The sequence below is a fragment of the Canis aureus genome, chromosome 25 (assembly GCF_053574225.1).
Source record: "Canis aureus isolate CA01 chromosome 25, VMU_Caureus_v.1.0, whole genome shotgun sequence".
NCBI lineage: Eukaryota > Metazoa > Chordata > Mammalia > Carnivora > Canidae > Canis > Canis aureus.
In genome coordinates, this window is record NC_135635.1 from 44,448,204 (window position 1) to 44,464,432 (window position 16,229).

Below are 16,229 nucleotides of genomic sequence, written 5' to 3' on the forward strand. Positions count from 1 at the left end.
CGAAATCAGTGGCATTTCTATACACGAATAGTGAATTAACAGGAAATTAGGAAAGCAATCCTATTTACAGTTACATCAAAAAGAATAAAATACCCAAGGAAAATTTAACCAAGGAGGTGAAAGATCTGTACAGTGAAACTATAAGACACTGATGAAAGAGATTGAAGAAGACACGAATAATAGATATTCTATGTTTATAGATTACAGGAATATTGTTAAAATGTCCATACTACCCAAAGGAATCTATAGATTCCGTGTAATCCCTATGTAAATTCCAAGGGCATTTTCCACAGAACTATAATAAGTAATCCTTGAGCGGCCCGGGTGACTTAGGGGTTTAGCGCCGCCTTCAGCCCAGGGCCTGGTCCTGGAGACCGGGGATCGAGTCCCATGTCAGGCTCCTTGCATGGAGCTTGCTTCTCCCTCTGCCTGTGTCTGTGCCTCTCTCTCTGTGTCTCTCATGAATAAATAAATAAAATCTTTTTAAAAAAATAAAATAAGTAATCCTAAAATTTGGAAACACAAAAGATCCTAAATCATCAAAGCAAGCTTGAGAAAGAATAGTAAAGCTGAAGAAATCGTGCTCTCTCTGGTTTTAAACTATACTACAAAGCTATAGTAATCAAAATAGTGTGATATTGGGGATAAAAACAAGTACACAAATCAATAGAACAGAATTGAGATCCCAGGGACGCCTGGGTGGCTCAGCGGTTGAGTGCCTGCCTTTGGCTCAATGTGTGATCCTGGATTCCCAGGTTCAAGTCCCACATCAGGCTCCTTGCATGCAGCCTGTTTCTCTGTCTACCTGTGTCTCTGCCTCTCTCTCTCTCATGAATAAATAAATAAAATCTTTAAAAAAAAAAAAAAGAATTGAGATCCCAGAACTAAATTCAAATACATACAGACAACTAATTTACAAGAAAGGAGCCAAGAACACATAGTGGAGAAAGGACAGTCTTTTCAATAAATGACATTGGGAAAACTGGACAGCCATATGCAAAAGAGTGAAACTAGACCACTATTTTACACCATATACAAAAATTAACTCAAAATGGATTAAAGTCTTGAAAGTTAGGCCTCAAAACATAAAATAGCTGGAATAAAATATAGGTGATAACTGTTGATATTGGTCTTAGTGCTTTTTTGTAGATCTGACTCCAGAGGCAAGGGAAACAAAAAAAATAAATGGATTATATCAAAACTACAAAGCTACACAGTGAAAGAAATCATCATCAAAACAGGAAACCTACTGAATGGGAAAAGAATTTTGCAAATCATATATCCAACCAGGGATTAATATCTAAAATATATAAAGAACTTGTACAACACATCACAACACCAACAAAAACCAACCCAATTAAAAATGGACAGAGTTTCTAAAAAGGCATTTTTCCAAAGAAGACACAGGTGGCCAACAGGGACGTGAAAAGTTGTTCAGCATCACTAATAATTAGGGAATTGCAAATTAAAGCTGTAATGCAGTATTGCCTCATACCAGTTAGAATGGCTATTATCACTGATATCAAAAAGACTAGAAATAACAAGCATTGAAGAGGATGTGGAGAAAAAGGATCTCTCATGTACTCTTGGGGGGAATGTAGAATGGGTACAGCCACTAGAGAAAGCAGTATAGAGATTAATGAAAAAATTAAGAATAGAACTACCATATGAACCAGCCCTTCCTCCTGTGGGTATTTATTCAAAGAATTAAAAAAAAAATGCTGATTTGAAAAGATATATTAAAAAGAGATATGTTTGGGATCCCTGGGTGGCGCAGCGGTTTGGCGCCTGCCTTTGGCCCAGGGCATGATCCTGGAGACCCGGGATCGAATCCCACGTCGGGCTCCCGGTGCATGGAGCCTGCTTCTCCCTCTGCCTGTGTCTCTGCCTCTCTCTCTCACTGTGTGCCTATCATAAATAAATAAAAGTTTAAAAAAAAAAAAATTAAAAAAAAAATTTAAAAAAAATAAAAAGAGATATGTTTATTGTAGCATTATTTACAATAACCAAGGAATAGTAACAACCTAAATGTTCCTTAATGGGTTAATGGATAAAGAAAATATTGTGTATGTGTGTATCTATATAAACACACACAGAGAGACATACAAACACACAAATAATCCCTTCACTCATTTGCCCACCTTTCACCCCCCGCCCCCTTCCTCTCTGGTTACTACCAATCTGTTATCTCTATATATTTTGTTTTGTTTGTTCATTTGTTTTGATATTTTAGATTATACATACAGGTGAAAATCATACAATATCTGTCTTTCTCTGACTTATTTCACTTAGCATAGTATCTTCAAAGTACATTCATATTGTTGCAAATGGCAAGATTTCATTCCTTTTTCAGGCTGAACAGTATATCACTGTGTGTGTTTCCTCAACCTTTTCCAATATGGCTTATGCTACCAGCCCTGAAACTGCTTTCCATGATAACTGGAAACCTTCTAAAAGCTAAACCAAACGAAAATTTTGCATTCTTTGTTTTGACTTTGTCTATAAGCCCTTCAAAGTATTTGATCACTTTTTTCTTGAAATTCACTTTCTTTAGCTTTCAAGATACATTGTCTCCTTGTTTTCTTCTACTCCTAAGACTATTCTCTCCTCAGTTCTTTACAGACTTTTATTCCAACAGTGCTATGTGCCTCTCTTCTAATCGTGGTGGTTTCATGCACTCCTGTTGTTTCACCTACCTTCTATGCTCATCATTTCCACATCTATTTATAATTCAGGGCCTGGCTCCATGCCCATCAATACAACTGCCTATTAGATACCTCCTTTCACAAATTCATAGGGTTTTTATAATAAAGATTAAATTACTTAATCCATGTAAAATGTTTAGCAGAGTAGCCGGCTCTGTAGTAGTCATGTTGGCACTATTGATTACAGTCAATTTTTTCCCAGATGTTCATGCTCTTTTATTCATTCTTTTGAGATCCACTGACTTATTGTTAAGTCATCACTTTCCAAACTGTTTTCTTAGAATATTAGTATGTTTCCAGGTGTTAATTGGTGTTCCCCAGAAAACTGAGGAAGGTAGGGTTCCATGGTCATTAAGTTTGGAAAATAGTTTACAGGGGCAGCCCCGGTGGCGCAGCGGTTTGGCGCCGCCTGCAGCCCAGGGTGTGATCCTGGAGACCGGGGATCAAGTCCCACATTGGGCTCCCTGCATGGAGCCTGCTTCTCTCTCTGCCTGTGTTTCTGCCTCTCTTTCGCTCTCTCTGAATAAATAAATAAATCTTTAGAAAAAAAAAAAGGAAAATAGTTTACAAAAGGGTTGGCAAACTTTTTCTGTGAAGAGCCAAATAGTAAGTATGTTGAGCTTTGGGGACAATTTGATGTCTGCCACAACCACCCAGATTTTCTTTTTCTTCTTTTTTTTTTTTTTTAAAGATTTTATTTATTCATGAGAGACACAGAGAGAGGCAGAGACACAGGCAGAGGGAGAAGCAGGCTCCATGCAGGGAGCCCGACATGGGACTCGATCCCGGGTCTCCAGGATAACACCCTGGGCTGCAGGCGGCGCTAAACCGCTGCGCCACCGGGGCTGCCCCCACCCAGATTTTCTGTTGCCATAGAAAATACATAAACAATTAAAAAAAAAAGAAGAGAAAAGAAAATACATAAACAAATGTGTATGTTTTGCCCCATTCATATTTTGTTTATAGACATTGAAATTTTGCATTTCAAATCTTTATAAAATGCTGTATTTTATATATTCTCATATATTATAAGTCATATATTTCATACATAATATGTCACAAAAATATTTTTCTTTTTCATTTTTCCACTGCTTAAAAATGTAAAAGCCATTTTTTGCACACAGGCTCTACATCAACAGGTGGTTTGTCAGGGTTGGCCTGTGGGCAGTAGTTTGGCTACCCCTGCTTTAAAATATAGCATCTTTTTAAAGATATGTAATCTATACCATATATTTGACCATGGAAATCTTTTTTTCATGGGACATTTGTTGATATCTCTTTCCATACTTCTGTGGAATATACTTTTGAGAAATGCCGACCTAGAGAATAACTGTGTGTGCTAGCAGTGAAATTTTGGGCTGTGGAACAGACTAGAAGTAACAGAAAACTATCTTGTCTTTATTACTCCTCTGACCAGGTGAGGTAACTAGACATAGAGAGAATATACTTTGGAAAATGGAATTTACCCCTGCAAGGAAGGCACCAGTTAGACACTACAGCTGAGCAGATTGGCTGAGTCAAAAGTAGACTTGATAACATTCCTGCCGTCAATCAGCTTTCAGAAATAGGGAAAATGCGTACATTGCTATGGTGTATGACAAAATAGAGGTACTCTAAGATAAAATAGTTGAGGACGAAGATAACCAGAGGCCCCAAACAAAATGTAATCAATAATAATTATCATTTTCTCTAGCTTTAAAAACTTTACTATTCTTTTTAGAGTAATAAAGTTTAAAAGTTTATTGTATTTTTAAGTAATCTCTTTACCAATATGGGGCACAAACTTAGAACCCCGAGATCAAAAGTTGCACATTCCACTGACTGAGTAGCCCGACACCTCTAAAAGATTTTAAAAAACTTTTAGTTTACAGCAGCCCTTGGGTAGCTCAGTCAGTTAAGTGTCTGCCTTCAGCTCAGGTCATAATCTCAAGGTCCTGGGATCCAGCTGCCCACCCCACCCCCAGTTGGGCTCCCTGCTCAGCAGGGGGCCTGCTTCTCCCTCTCCCTTTGCCACTCCTGCTTGTGCTCTCTCTATATATAGCAAATAAATAAATAAATAAAGTATTTTTTAAAAATTATACATACAGTAAAATTCTAAAACTTGTTCTGAAATATATTTTTTAAAGATTTTATTTATTCATTCATGAGAGAGAGAGAGGCAGAGCCACAGGCAGAGGAAGAAGCAGGCTCTATGCAGGGAGCCCAACATGGGACTCGATCCCAGGTTTCCAGGATTAGGCCATGGACTGAAGGCAGCGCTAAACATCTGAGCCACCCAAGCTGCCCCTGAAATATTATTTTACCTGTCATTTTCCTGTGTCTTCAAGAAGTAAATGTGTGACGTAGAAGGGAGTGATGGTTATTGCTTTACTACTTTTGAGCATATTTTCTCTAATAAAAATAATACCATTGCTATACAGGGAAACTTAAATTTTTTTTTAAAAACCACACACTTACCAGAAGGTTTTGCATTTCTTGTTGTTTTATGCCTGCTGTAACCATGTGCTCCTTATATACATGCAAAGGAAGAATAGGTGTGATAACCATGCTTTCCAAATTGTGTTTGGCATTTTACAAGTAGCTAGAACCTAAGAAAAATGCAGAGAAGGTAGGATCATCCAAGCTGACAACAATAATAATTCATCTGCCAAATGCAAGCACAGCCCCTTGCCCATTCCTATAGAATTTCCCCACCAGATGTTTCATTCCAAAGCTGTGTAGGAGAGGAGTTGTTATCATTTTTGCCAACAAATTGATAGCAGATGGATAGAATTGTTGAATCATTAGTAGAGGAAGGTAATAAACTACTGAATTTGTTTTCATCTATTTTGGCCACCAAGTGCTTTTGGTGACCTTTAAGATCTCAGGAACCCTAGTATCTCTAGTCCCCTCTCAGACCATCCACAGTTACATATATCCCTATAGATTTTTTTATGTTTCATATATAGCCTGAAGAATATTATGGATATTTAGTTATTGGAACATTACCCACTTTTTTTCAGGCAGTATACCAACCAATTCAAACATTACATGTTCTGTGTAATGTTGGATAATTTTTTAAATCAAGGCACACTTAGTTCTTGATTATACTGCAGGATGGAGAAATGAGTACCATGATACCACTGGCATTCTTCTAACAAATGTCATAGCAAACAGGCTTGGAATGCAATAGGAGCTTTAAAAACAGGCAAGCAAACCTCTATGGTAGCACAGTGTGGACAGCTGGTATGGACATGTTATCCATCTATGACTGGGAAAGGTTAACTAAACAGTGGGACAGTGACAAAGTGCAGGGATTAATTGCTTAAAGCGTTCAATAATTCTTAAAACAGACAACTAAATAAATGGAGGTTTCTGGAGTTTGAATTCTGAGAAACAGTGTAAGACTTTATTTTCCTTTGGAAACAGAGACTTCCTTAAAAGACATAACAAGTGGTATAGCCCGAAAGTGTGAGTAAAACAATAACAGGTGTGCCTTATTTTGAAGGGACTATATCTTTATAAGGGAGGTTTATATTCTGATATTTTCTGTTCATATTATACCATTAAACTTGAGGCAGAACAGACATACTATTATGAAATAGTAAAGAAAAAATGAAAGAAAGACCAGTATAAATCTTTTTGTATACATCATCCCCAGATGTTACTGTGAACCCACCACTTAGCTTCATCTCTTGAGGCTCATGCTAAGCTATCCCTCTACCCACCCCCCACCATCTCCAACAGAAATCAGTGGGTTTAAGAACATAATTCACTAGGGATTTTGATAGGATTTGAATAATCCCCAACAAAAACTCCTGTGGCTGCCAGCTCTTGTTAAAGGCAGAGATTTAGAAAACAGAAGATCCTAAATTCACCTGTCTTGTGATGGCCCTCGCCAAAAAGAAAGGAGGAAATTTACGTATGAATGTATTAGGAGATGTTCCGTAAACTTTTTTTCAAACAATCTGCTGGTAGAGTTACACTACAGAAGTCCTCTCTGCATGATATTTCTAAATCCAGTAATGATCAATATTATTAAGTGTCTGCAGTATCATCAGAATTTAAGAGTTAAAAAACAGGTCATTTTCACTATAGAATTGGAAGATTTTCTATGTATTTATTGAATTTGGAACAGTAAATGCAAATCCCAAATAAAAACTCAGTCTTGGCGGGATGCCTGGGTGGCTCAGCAGTTGAGCTTCCTGATCCCGGGTCCGAGCTCCCTGCGGGGGAGGGACGAGACGGGGGAGCCTGCTTCTCTTGGTCCATTGTCTATGTCTCTGCCTCTTTCTCTGTGTCTCTCATGAATGAATAAATAAAATCTTTAGAAAAAGAAAACAACAGCAAACTCAGTCTTGACAAGGATGTGGGGAATCAGGGATACCTATAATATCTTACTGTTGGTCTTTTTAAATCAGTTCATCTTTCTGTAAAGTAGTGAATCTCAAGTTACCTGGACTGCTTCTTAAAAAGTTAGAGATGCTCATCCTCTGAAATTCAGATATAGTAAGTCAACAGTAGAGCACAGACTTCCATTTTTAATAATTTGTTTTTTATGTTTGAGTTTTTCATGTTGCACACCCATTTTTACATCTGACTAAAATGTCTATGTTTAGGGACAGCTGGCTGGCTCACTCCGAAGGACATTGCTACTCTTGATCTTGGGGTCGTGAGTTTGAGTCCCATGTCATGTGTGGAGATTATTTTTTAGTTGTTTATTTATTATTTATGATAGTCACACAGAGAGAGAGAGAGAGGCAGAGACACAGGCAGAGGGAGAAGCAGGCTCCATGCACCGGGAGCCCGATGTGGGATTCGATCCCGGGTCTCCAGGATCACGCCCTGGGCCAAAGGCAGGCGCCAAACCACTGCGCCACCCAGGGATCCCTTTTTTAGTTGTTTAAATAAAATATCTGTAATTAGTCTGTAGTAACTAAAACATTTTCTCCCTTAATCTTTTCATTTTGCTGTATGCATTTTCTTAAAGATGTCTTTCCTGTTTGTTCAACCAATAACAATTGGAATAATAATTCTTATTCAATAGAATAAGAATGGTATAAATTTCTTATGTGTTTTTTGACAAACTGGAATTACATTTTTTCCTCTGAAGAACCCTTGAAGTCATTCAATTTTGCGGAGTAGCTTGAGTCAAAAGCCTCACATTCAAAAATCTTAAAGGATCTGGCATAATGCCAAAGTGTCTCTTCCTTAAAAACCATACCATGCTTTCCCTCTACAATCCTATTCAGTTTTTATGGTAGATGTTTCTTAACTAGAGTCAGAAAGGGATGCTGTTTTCTGTAGGGCTCTACCCACATTTAATGTACTGGGGCTTCTTCAAGAAAGTTTTACTTTGGGATCCCTGGGTGGCGCAGGGATCTTAAAAGAAAGCCTTTCTATTTTTTTTTTAAGATTTTATTTATTTATTCATAGACACAGAGAGAGAGGCAGAGACAGAGGCAGAGGGAGAGGGAGGAGGAGAAGCAGGCTCCATGCAGGAAGCCTGATGTGGGACTCGATCCCAGGTCTCCAGGATCACACCCCAGGCTGCAGGCGGCGCCAAACCGCTGCGCCACCGGGGCTGCCCAAGCCTTTCTATTTTTGCATGAAGTTCTTTATTTTAGACCTTTTATCTCCAGATTGCTTTATTCTGTTGCTAGTACTTTTTATACTCTATATAGCTCTAGAGAAGATTGGACAAGCTTTTGTATAATCAAATATTTATTTCAAGTTTAACCAAATATTAGGACTATAATAAAAATCACCTTCAGTTTTAACCAGGTACTCAGTGTGACTATAAATGATATTTAATGCTGACAGAAAACAAATTGTTTGCAGAAATTCTAAATTATGTACAGTCTAGCAACACTGAAACCATGCTTCTGTATTATACCTTTGAAGTAGATTTAATTAGGGAAAGCATCCGGACCCCAAGGAGGCCAGTGTCATCACTAAGTTCTGTCAGTGCTTCTGCCTCAGACCTTTCCTCTTCTGCTCAGCTCATCTGATCATGGCTCTTCCCACCACCACCACCTAGTCCAACTATAACTGAATAAAAGGCATAGATTTTTAAAGATCTAATTTTCTTTTTTCTTTAGATAAAAAGTGTGAAAGGCTTAGGAAAAATACTTACAGGGTATATTTTAAAGGGCATTTAAATTTGGAAGAATAAAAATACATTATAATTTTAGACATTATGCTAAATGAAATAAGCCAGATACAAAAGGACAAATACTATATAGTTTTACGTATCTGGTAACTAGGGTAGTTAAATTCAAGAAGAGGGAAATTAGGGCAGCCCAGGTGGTGCAGCGGTTTAGCACCGCCTCCAGCCCAGGGCGTGATCTGGAGACCCTGGATCGAGTCCCATGTCAGGCTCTCTGCATGGAGCCTGCTTCTCCCTCTGCCTGTGTCTCTGCCTCTCTCTCTCTCTCTCTCTCTCTCTCTCTCTCTGTGTCTCTCATTAATAAATAAATAAATTAAAAAAAAAAAAAAAAAGAAGAGGGAAATTAGAATGGTGGTTGCCCTGGGTTGGGGGAGGAGAGAATGAGGAGTTAGTATTTTATGGGTATAGAGTTTTAGTTGGAGAAAACAAGTTCTGGAGAAAGATCGTGATTTTGATGGTTGCACGACATTGTCAATATATGGTGCCACAGAACCATATACTAAAAAATGATTAAAATAATAAATTTAGTGTTATGTATATTTTACCATAATTTAAAAATGCATTTTCCTTATTGTTGTCATGTTTGCTATGTAACATTCCTCATTCAGAAAATTCTTATGATTTTAAAATTTATTGACTTTTATCAATACAATAAAATGTATACATGTTAAGGGTACAGTATTGTGAGTTTTGACAAACATATACACTGTGTTACAGCCACCATAGTCAAGCTGTAGTACATTTCCAGAAAGCTCTGTTGCTTCCCTGTCCTGTCTTTCTTCAACCCCAGGTCTAATTTGCTGGCAACCGCTGATTTGCTTTATGTCTCTTTGTGGATTAGATTTCAATTAATTTTTATTTTTTAAAACAAATGGAAAAGATACAAACTTTTGTTTTTTCTTACAAATTTAGATACAAACATCAAGTTTTTGCCAGTCTGAGAAGCAGGCAGAAGCTTCATAACAGAAGTGTCAATATCACAGTAGAACTGTTTTCCAAATGTGTCATAACCTCTACTGTTTGGGAATACCAAAATGCTCATATTTCATAAAAAGTGAAGAGAAGAATGAATACAGGTTTTCCATGCTAAATTTTGTTTAATCAACCTCACTTACTGAGCTGTAACTACCAGCAGTTTCTGTTTTTATTGTGTTAACTTTGATTCTTTTCAAGGACTTCTGAAAAATAAACCAGTCCAAGTTGGGATAAACTTCTCTACCCATACTTATGTCAGTGTAAATCTTAATATAAATCAATTTTCTTCCCTTATTTCAGGAGACAGACATAAAGCAAGAGAAGGTCGAGAAGATTCCAGATTATTCTGGGCAAAGTTTGCCTTGCTACTGTGCTGCAAGAAGGTTCTATGAGGCAGGGCCCCAGCATGCATTTATTATTGGATCAAAGGCCTTACGATAATCTGTATTTGATGACATTTGGAAGTTACTTTACATGGGCTCCTGGGTGGCTCAGTGGATTAAGTGTCCGACTCTTGGTTTCTGCTCAGGTCATGACCTTAGGGTCCTAAGATTGGCCACCATGTCAGGCCTCTGCTCCTCCCCCCCCCCCCCCGCCCCCCGCACACACATGTGCTTTCTCTGTCATAAATAAATAAAAAAATTTTTAAAACTGAAGTTACTTTCCAGCATCAAAACAGAAATGTGATATATTTTATAATTTAATATTCATTGAATTATATAGCAGTTTATTATACTCCACCTGTGACTCTTTTTTTTTTTTTTTTTAATATTTTATTTGTTTATTCATGAGAGATACAGAGAAAGAGGCAGGGACATAGGCAGAGGGAGAAGGAGGCTCCTCACAGGCAGCCTGATATGGGACTCAATCCTGGGCTTCAGGATCATGACCCAAGCCAAAGGCAGATGCTCAACTACTGAGCCACCCAGGTGCCCCCACCTGTGACTCTTAAATCCAAAATTCAGACAGCATCATTTTATCCTTCATTCCTTAAAAATAATTTTTATAATATGATAATTCTATTCATAATACATTTCCAGAGGTAGCATCCTGACCTTCCTGTTTTAAGAATCATCCAATCTCCCCTCTTTGCCTTTAAATCAATCTTTCTAAACCCTTGCTTTACTTTTCTGGAACTTCTAATGCTACTGTATTATCAAAATCAAATCATTCTGTATTTTGAGTAACCTCTGTTTGTCAAGTTTGGGTCAGAACCCTCAAGGATTTCCTAATCTCTGTATTCCTTACTGATATTCCAGACCATCTCTACTCTGATTCAAAGCCATCTTTTCAGTTTCTTATTCCTTATTGTCTCATCTCATTAGTTTTTATTGAAATATTACAGTTAAAGAAGATAGACATAATACTCAAAAACAAAACAATTTATATAGTATCTTTAATAATCTCTTTAAATACCCACTCATGGAAAGCTCTACCAGTTTTTGGACTTCCCAATTCTACTTGTTTTTTTTGTTGTTGTTCTTTTGTTTTGTTTTGTTTTTTTATTTATTCATAGAGACACACAGAGAGACAGAGAGAGACAGAGACACAGGCAGAGGGAGAAGCAGGCTCCATGCACGGAGCCTGACGTGGGACTCGATCCCGGGTCTCCAGGATCACGCCCCGGGCTGCAGGCGGCGCTAAACCACTGCGCCACTGGGGCTGCCCTCAATTTTACTTGTTAACAAGAGTTAATACATTAGATGTTCATCATGTAAACTGAAATATTTGTGACTTTATTCCTTTTAATGCCATTTGTGCCCTCTAGAGGAACATAGATTAAATGTCTTATTTATTTCTGCTCTTCCTGTTCCTGCTATTCTGAGAGCAATTACCATGTTATATGGATAAATCTTTTTGGATTAACATGCCCTTTTATAACCCCATCATGTCACCTTCCCTTGTATACCCTTTACTTTGTCTCTTAAATTATGACATCTAGAATTGAACCTATGATTCCAGTTGTCATCTCTCTACTTAGAGAAAATCAGAACTCTTTAAATGAATTATAAATTAGCCAAAGTTAGTGGTCTCTTTTGCAGTCTTGATTTTCTTCATGTTTTCAAATTTTTTCCATTCCCTCTATACACTTGCCTTCCAGCATGCTACTGGGCGGGGGGTGGGAGGGACCTTTAAAAATAAAGTGAGGGCAGCCTGGGTGGCTCAGCGGTTTAGCACCGCCTTCAGCCCAGGGTGTGATCCTGGAGACCCAGGATCAAGTCCCGCATCAGGTTCCCTGCATGGAGCCTGCTTCTCCCTCTGCCTGTGTCTCTGCCTCTCTCTATCTCTCTCTGTGTGTATCTCATGAATAAATAAATAAAATATTTTTTTAAAAAATAATAAAGTGAAGTAAGGGAGAAGCTTCAATAAGGGAATATGTTGGAATAGTTGGGAAACCAAACTACCACCACATTGGATAGAAATGGAGTCATAATTGGAGGAGTTATTAGTTGAAGATACATTTGTGAAGTGCCTACTCCATGCCAGGAACTATTCTTGGAATTTGGAATACCTTAGTGAACAGAACAGATGAAGATCCTTCTTTTGTGGAGCTTATATTCCAGCTATTTTTCAAGCAAAGGCTTTAGACAGAAAAGGAAGACTGGCAAATAATACCAGAATATATAGAGTACTGAGAGTAATTCATAACAAATAAAAGAAAATAGTTTAGGCATATGCAATGCATAGAATTAATAATATTTATAAGCTTCTGGTGTGGAAAGCCATGAATAAGACTCTAGAAAGAAAACAATATATTTTAAATTTAAAAATGGGATATTATTTACAATAGGCAGAGGCAGAAGCAACTCAAATTGATGAATGGATAAACAGTGTGGTGTATATATACAGTGGAATGTTATTCAGCCTTGAAAAAGAAGGAAATTCTGACACACATGCTACCACACAGATGAACCTTGAAGACATTATGTTAAGTGAATAAACCAGACACAATAAGACAAATAACTGTGCGATTCCCTTTATGTGAGATTCCTAGAGTAATCAAAATCATAGAGACAGAAAGTAAATGATGGTTGCCAAAGGTTGGAGGCAGAAAGGAAGAATAGCGAGTTATTAATAGTTACAGTTTGAGTTTTGCAAGATAAAGAGTTCTAGAGATTGGTTGCACAGCAGTATGAATGAACTTAACACTACTGAATGTACAGTTAAAAATGGTTAAAATGGTAAACGTTGTTATATGTATTTTACCACAATTAAGAATAAAAAGTTCAAAAAAAAAAAAAAGAATAAAAAGTTCAAAAATATTTTTAAATTAGTGAGCTAATAAATTGGAAGACCGACCAATAAATACATAGAAACATTAAAAGAAAAACTTAAAGACATAAGCCATAAACATAACACAGTTGAGGAAGCAGACCCTGAATGTGTAGAACAATTGAAGGACATTTACAGGGCACATGCTTATTAATATCACTTAAACTGTGAACATACTGAACAGAAATGCTGAACAGAGAAAAATTAGCAGCCAAGTTTATTTTATTTTATAATGATAGTCACAGAGAGAGAGAGAGAGGCAGAGACACAGGCAGAGGGAGAAGCAGGCTCCATGCACCGAGAGCCCGATGTGGGATTCGATCCCGGGTCTCCAGGATCGCCCCTGGGCCAAAGGCAGGCACCAAACCGCTGCACCACCCAGGGATCCCAGCAGCCAAGTTTAAAGAGAAAGCTACAGGCATTTCAGGTAGAGTGGTAAGAAACCAGATGAAAGTGAATTAGGAGAGGACATTGTAGAAGGATGGGGAAATCAGAATGTGTTTAAGAATAATATAGACCCATGATCAAAGGATGGTAGTGACTATTATAGTGAACATGCAGATACAAAGCCACAGGTTCATTAAAAACCATTAGAAAGGAAAAACCGACAAAATGTGAATATTGGTTATGGGGTGCAAAGAAGTCAAATTATTTAGATGTTGTCAGCCTGTGGATCTAGGAATGTGGTGGTTTAATTGATATTGAAAAAGAAATTTATTATGATAGGTGAAAAGTTTTATTAAGTGTTGACATTCTACATCGAAGAAGATATTTTGGAGTACCTAAAACAGAGATAATAAGACAATAGGTGACGGAAACTTGCAAGGTCAGACATGCCCAAGTAGGCTCGCCCACAGACTGGTTTTCACTGAGCTTAATTAAGGTAGTAAGTCTAACATACTCTGAGACCTCTGTAAATGAAGTTAGAGAAAATAATAATCAGAAGGATTTCTTCAGGAAATGAGATAAAAGAGTGGAAGAGATATCCTAGTAATTTACTGCTCACTGTGGATAGTCAAATGGTTAAATAAGAAGTAAAGGAGGCATCAGAATCAAGGAAGCATCAATAAGAGAATCTAGATTCCAAATTTATCTTAAAATTAAACTGTGCTTGCATGTCCATGACAATAATACATCTAAAGCAACTGACCTTATTCTCACTTTCATCTGATCTGTCTCCTGTTGTTTTCAGTATTACGATATTTATGAAACATGATTGCGTATATGTGCTGCCGAAGTGAGCACTACATGATTGTATAATCATTGAATTTGAAATACCCAGTTGGAGGAGGAGGGGGAAAAGTAAACCTTGGTGGCATCCCTTCATGCATACCCCCTTTTCTGTGTGAAATTTCTATTAAAAACACTCACATATTTAGGGCTCACTCTTAAATTGTTAACCACCATCACTCCAACAATGATTGTATTTCTTATTTACTAGCGATTGCAGGCTAATGTGGTAGTGTTCTCAAAAATTCAGGCATTATCAGAAAGATTTTGAGCTCCATTTGCCTTGGATATTTGCCTCCTGTTTCCAAATGTTCTCAGAAGGGAGAGGTGGTCTTACTATTTCTTTTTTTTTTTTTAATTTTTTTTTTAATTTTTATTTATTTATGATAGTCACAGAGAGAGAGAGAGAGGCAGAGACACAGGCAGAGGGAGAAGCAGGCTCCATGCACCGGGAGCCTGACGTGGGATTCGATCCCGGGTCTCCAGGATCGCGCCCTGGGCCAAAGGCAGGCGCTAAACCACTGCGCCACCCAGGGATCCCCGGTCTTACTATTTCTTAAAGCTCAAATGACACAGTAGAGTACTTTTAGTGACATCTTGATGCTATTAAAATTTTCAGGTCAAAGGGCAGGTTCAACTGTATGTAGTTTAAAGCACCAGGGATGGAGTGAAAAGACCTCTTTAATGACTTAAAAGTTGGATTTCTGCTACTACCTACTCATTATGCAGTAATTTGGCATCTTAGTCAAGCGGTAGGGGGTCACCAATCACTTTGAAATGTCTGTGTATACATTTTCTTTCTCTTTCTCTTCTTTTTTTTTTTAACTGAGGAAAGACATTAACAGAACTAGGAGAGTAATTTAGCAGGAAGAGCATTGCAGTTCTTATTTTGCTCTGTGCTTGTGGCATACATACATTACCTTTCATATTATACGTGCTTGTATTGCTCCCTTGGGGCTCATGGGAAATGAAATCAGAATGTGCCTCACTAGAAGTCTTCCTCTTCTGCAAATAGACTTTAGTTAGTAAAGCTCATAAAGTCCATTACTAATCCCCATCAAGGTTCACTTTCTTTAAAATAGCCATATTAGACTTAGAATAGGTAACTTCCACATCTCAAGACTCATTGAAAAGGAACCATTTTTGATACCTCTGTTTTCTTCTGTTTACTTTTCTGGATCTCCAGTTTTTCTTCCATAAATGGATATTACTTTTATCAGAAAACACCTTTCTTTTTTCAAAGAACCAATTTTATTAAGTGTTAAATGGCTACTAAAATAAGATTCTTTTTTTTTTTTTTTTTTTTTAATTTATTTATGATAGTCACAGAGAGAGAGAGAGAGGCAGAGACACAGGCAGAGGGAGAAGCAGGCTCCATGCAGGGAGCCCGATGTGGGATTCGATCCCGGGTCTCCAGGATCGCGCCCTGGGCCAAAGGCAGGCGCCAAACCGCTGCGCCACCCAGGGATCCCTAAAATAAGATTCTTTTTGTAATTTGCTTTTTTAAAATTTCACCCTGAATTCCATTACCCTCTGAAAAGCAGAGTGCTCTTTAAAATTTTTTAGTTTTGACGCTTTTGAGTGCTCTCTATAAAACTTAACTGCCCAAGCTCAACTATACCATACAGTCTTTTCTTTTCTTTTTTCTTTTTTTTTAAGATTTTATTTATTTATTCATGAGAGAGAGACAGAGACAAAGGCAGAGGAAGAAGCAGGCTCCATGCAGGAAGCCTGATGTAGGACTCATCCCAGAACTCCTGGACTATGCCCTGAGCCGAAGATAGCCGCCAACTGCTGAGCCACTCAAGCATCCTCCATAGTCTTTTATATCAGATGAATTGAGGGAACAACAGTTTTTCTTATTCTCAAAAGTTAGATGACTGTGACTGTTTATTAGC

The 16,229-nt window shown here is 37.7% G+C and overlaps 1 protein-coding gene across 21 annotated transcripts in view; it reads left to right on the forward strand.

Moving 5' to 3' along the window:
* Positions 1-16,229, forward strand: part of ERC1 (ELKS/RAB6-interacting/CAST family member 1) — a 534,848-nt gene that overhangs the window by 365,768 nt on the left and 152,851 nt on the right. Inside the window, exon 17 of one of the 21 annotated variants that reach the window (XM_077871608.1) lies at positions 10,129-10,374. The exons of the other annotated variants lie outside the window; for them this stretch is intronic. Within the exon in view, the coding sequence (XP_077727734.1) occupies positions 10,129-10,141 (13 nt within the window). The 3' untranslated portion in view covers positions 10,142-10,374. Of the gene's footprint in view, positions 1-10,128; positions 10,375-16,229 lie in introns of those variants that run through there. 21 annotated transcript variants of the gene reach the window in all.